This window comes from Vidua chalybeata, chromosome Z (genome assembly GCF_026979565.1).
Source record: "Vidua chalybeata isolate OUT-0048 chromosome Z, bVidCha1 merged haplotype, whole genome shotgun sequence".
Classification (NCBI taxonomy): domain Eukaryota; kingdom Metazoa; phylum Chordata; class Aves; order Passeriformes; family Viduidae; genus Vidua; species Vidua chalybeata.
This window is the reverse complement of record NC_071570.1, coordinates 66,947,658-66,952,099: the sequence shown is the minus strand read 5'-3', so window position 1 is coordinate 66,952,099 and position 4,442 is coordinate 66,947,658. Positions and strand designations below refer to the sequence as shown.

The following is a 4,442-nucleotide window of genomic DNA, read 5'->3' as shown; positions in this document are numbered from 1 at the left end:
TGCATTTAATCTATTAGGTTCTTCAGAAGAATATCCCTCTTTTGGGAGCCTATTCTGTGTTGGAATAATGAATAGAATAGAATAGAATAGAATAGAATAGAATAGAATAGAATAGAATAGTGTCATGGTTTGACACTGGCGCAATGCCAATGCCCCCATGAAAATGCATCTTCCCCAAATAAATGCTGTGAGATGTTATCAGGAACAGAGCAGAGCAGGCCCAAGCTTAATAACAAAGGGGAAAAAACTTTATTAAACTACTACTACTACTGAAAACACATAAACTAAATCCAGGATGAAGACCTTTTAAAACACCCCTCCTCCTCCCAATTCCCAAAAACACCCACCTTGAAACATCACCCGGGATTCCTGATCAAATTACCACCTGTCCTGGTTCAGGGCAAGTCTGGGGAAAGAATTCCCCTCCCCCCCACAAAAGGATTCCTTTAGGAAAGCAGAGTCAATTGGCCCCTCCCCCCAGCCGGTTCGGGAGAAAATACCTCTGGAGGAAAAAAGTGGAAAAAACCTGTTTATTACACAAGAGAACTTAGACAATATTAAACAATAGGACTTCTTGCCACTCCAAGAGAGACAAATTCAGAGCAAATCCCCCCGGGCTGCAGCTCAGCTCACTCAGTCTCTGACCAGTCCTTCCAGCGCTGGCAATGCCGCGGCCCAGGCCCGGCCCGCTGGGCCACAGATGTGAGCTGCTGATGCTCTTCTGGTGTTCAGTCCAGAGCAGGTCCAGAGAAAGGGAAAAAAACCACAGTCCAGGGAAATTCTCTGCCTCAGCTAGCTAAAACTAACTAGGAAAAAAAGCAAAGGAGAGCTCTGTCTCGCTGTCCGTCCGTCCGCAGATAACACCGTCCCGGAGCAGGAATGTGGAGGAGGGAGTGAGTTTTTGAAAACAAACCCTGAGCTTCTTCCCTCCTCCTTTCACTCTTGGAACAAGACTTCAACATAAACAGGGCAGACGATTGGGGATAAAGGCATCATACAGCCACCCTAGGACATTCCACCCCTTATCCCCATATCGTCAGCTTACTACTAAAACTAATATATATATTCAAACCCTATAAATAGATACATTATACATCTAATATACAACTATACACAGACAATGGCAGCAGTATTCAGCAAACAGTGATATTTATACATAGTTCTCACCCAACAATCAGATCTCCCTGAGGTACACATCGTGTTCTTCCATCTCTCTGCATTACCCACCATGTACAACCTGGTCCCTGAGCAAAGACAATCCCACGAATGGGTTTGTCTGTACTTGAGGCAGAATTGATCCACACTGTTTTTCCTAACAAACCTCTAACATGCACTACTGGGACTTTGTCTCCATCTACTATATTCAAAAGCTGAGACTGGGCAGGGCCCCATCGACTGGTAGAGCCTCGGGTGTTAACTAACCAGGTGGCTTTTGCCAGATTCTGTTCCCAATTCTTGAGAGATCCCCCACCCAATGCTTTCAGTGTGGTTTTCAACAATCCATTGTACCTCTCTACTTTTCCTGCAGCTGGTGCATGGTAGGGAATATGGTACACCCACTCAATACCATGTTCCCTAGCCCAAGTGTTGATAAGGCTGTTCTTGAAATGAGTTCCATTGTCGGACTCAATCCTCTCAGGGGTACCATGCCTCCAAAGAATTTGCTTTTCAAGGCCTAGGATGGTGTTACGGGCCGTAGCATGAGGCACAGGATAGGTTTCCAACCATCCCGTGGTGGCTTCTACCATTGTGAGCACATAACGCTTGCCGTGGCGTGTCTGGGGCAGTGTGATGTAGTCAATCTGCCAGGCCTCCCCATACTTGTACTTGGACCACCGCCCACCATACCACAGGGGCTTTACCCGCTTGGCCTGTTTGATGGTAGCACATGTCTCACAGTCGTGGATTACCTGAGATATACTGTCCATGGTTAGATCCACCCCTCGATCTCGTGCCCACTTAAAAGTGGCATCTCTACCCTGATGGCCTGAGGCATCATGGGCCCATCGTGCCAAGAACAATTCCCCTTTGTGTTGCCAATCCAAGTCTATCTTTGATACCCCTATCTTTGCAGCCCGATCTACTTGCTGGTTGTTTTGGTGTTCCTCATTGGCTCTGCTCTTGGGGACATGGGCATCTACATGACGAACTTTCACCGGTAGCTTCTCTATCCTGGTGGCAATGTTTTTCCACTCATCAGCAGCCCAAATTGGTTTTCCTCTACGCTGCCAGTTAGCTTTCTTCCACCTCTCCAGCCACCCCCACAGAGCATTGGCTACCATCCATGAATCAGTGTAGAGGTAGAGTTTTGGCCACTTCTCCCTTTCAGCAATGTCCAGGGCCAGTTGAACCGCTTTGAGTTCAGCAAATTGACTCGATCCACCTTCCCCTTCAGTAGCTTCCGCAACTCGTCGTGTGGGACTCCATACGGCTGCTTTCCACTTCCGTTTCATTCCTACAATGCGGCAAGAGCCATCAGTGAAAAGAGCATAGTGTGTTTCTTCTGCTGGCAGTTGGTTATATGGTGGCGCTTCTTCAGCATGTGCCACTTCCTCCTCTTCATCTGCAAGACTAAAGTTTTCACCTTCAGGCCAGTTTGTAATTATCTCCAAAATCCCAGGGCGATTCAATTTTCCAATCCGGGCGCGCTGCGTAATAAGGGCAATCCACTTGCTCCATGTGGCACTGGTGGCATGGTGGGTGGAGGGAATCTTTGCTTTGAACATCCACCCCAGCACCGGTAGTCGGGGTGCCAGGAGGAGTTGCGCTTCTGTACCGATCACCTCCGAGGCGGCCTGAACTCCTTCATAGGCTGCTAAAATTTCCTTCTCTGTTGGAGTATAGTTGGCTTCAGACCCCCTATAGCTTCGACTCCAAAATCCCAGTGGTCGGCCGCGAGTCTCACCAGGCACTTTCTGCCAAAGGCTCCAGGACAAACCATGGTTCCCGGCTGCAGAGTAAAGCACATTCTTCACATCTGGTCCCGTCCTGACTGGGCCAAGGGCTACTGCATGGGCAATCTCCTGCTTGATCTGGGTGAAGGCTTGTTGCTGCTCAGGGCCCCAGTGGAAATCATTCTTCTTGCGAGTGACCAGGTAGAGAGGGCTCACGATCTGGCTATACTCAGGAATGTGCATTCTCCAAAAACCTATGGCGCCTAAGAAAGCTTGTGTTTCCTTCTTGCTGGTTGGTGGAGACATCGCTGTGATCTTGTTAATGATATCTGTAGGAATCTGACGCCGTCCATCTTGCCACTTCACTCCCAGGAACTGGATCTCTCGAGCAGGTCCTTTGACCTTGCTCTTCTTGATGGCAAAACCAGCTTTCAGGAGAATCTGGATGATTTTCTCCCCTTTCTCAAATACCTCTGCTGCTGTTTTCCCCCACACAATGATGTCATCAATGTACTGCAGGTGTTCTGGAGCCTCACCCTTTTCCAGTGCAGCCTGGATCAGTCCATGGCAGATGGTGGGGCTGTGTTTCCACCCCTGGGGCAGTCGGTTCCAGGTGTACTGCACGCCCCTCCAGGTGAAAGCAAACTGAGGCCTGCATTCTGCTGCCAGAGGAATGGAGAAAAACGCATTGGCAATATCAATAGTGGCATACCACTTTGCTGCCTTGGACTCCAGCTCGTACTGGAGTTCCAGCATGTCCGGCACAGCAGCGCTCAGCGGTGGAGTCACCTCATTTAGGGCACGGTAGTCCACTGTCAATCTCCATTCTCCTTCGGATTTACGCACAGGCCAGATGGGGCTGTTGAAAGGTGAATGGGTTCTGCTAACCACCCCTTGGCTCTCCAGCTCACGGATCATTTTGTGGATGGGGATCACGGCATCTCGATTCGTTCGGTACTGCCGGCGATGCACTGTTGAGGTCGCAATTGGCACTCGTTGCTCTTCTACCTTCAAAAGTCCTACTGCAGATGGGTTTTCCGATAGTCCAGGTAAGCTGTTCAATTGCTTGATGCCCCCTGTCTCTACAGCTGCTATTCCAAATGCCCACCTGAGTCCCTTTGGGTCTTTGAAATACCCACTTCGGAGGAAGTCTATGCCTAAAATACATGGGGCCTCTGGGCCAGTTACAATAGACTGTTTCTTCCACTCATTTCCAGTCAGGCTGATCTCAGCTTCCACTGAAGTAAAGTCCCGTGATCCCCCTGTCACACCAGCAATAGAAACAGGTTCTGTCCCCACATAGTTTGATGGGATTAATGTGCACTGCGCACCAGTGTCGACCAAAGCTTTATATTCTTGTGGTTCTGATGTGCCAGGCCAACGAATCCACACCGTCCAGAAAATACGGTTTTCCCTAGCCTCTACCTGGCTAGAGGCAGGGCCCCTCTAAGCCTGGTTATCCTTCTTTCCTGGGGCATATGTCTTGGAGGTTCCTTCAAGGGGATCGAAAATATCGTCATCATCATCATATATGGCAGTTTGGTTATG

At 49.1% G+C, this 4,442-nt stretch overlaps 1 protein-coding gene across 2 annotated transcripts; it reads right to left on the bottom strand.

The window, feature by feature from the left end:
- Window positions 1–516: 516 nt before the first annotated feature.
- Window positions 517–3,826, bottom strand: LOC128782103 (uncharacterized). Of its 2 annotated transcripts, none has more exons than XM_053932251.1 (2): window positions 1,510–3,826; window positions 517–1,244 (listed from the first exon to the last, which is right to left on the bottom strand). In XM_053932251.1, exons 1-2 carry the CDS (start codon window positions 3,810–3,812, stop codon window positions 1,220–1,222), a joined length of 2,328 nt encoding a protein of 775 aa, XP_053788226.1. In that variant the 5' UTR covers window positions 3,813–3,826; the 3' UTR covers window positions 517–1,219. The 2 variants fall into 2 exon arrangements, with proteins under 2 accessions (XP_053788226.1, XP_053788227.1); XM_053932252.1 differs by having other exon boundaries at window positions 517–806.
- Between the last annotated feature and the right edge of the window lie 616 nt (window positions 3,827–4,442).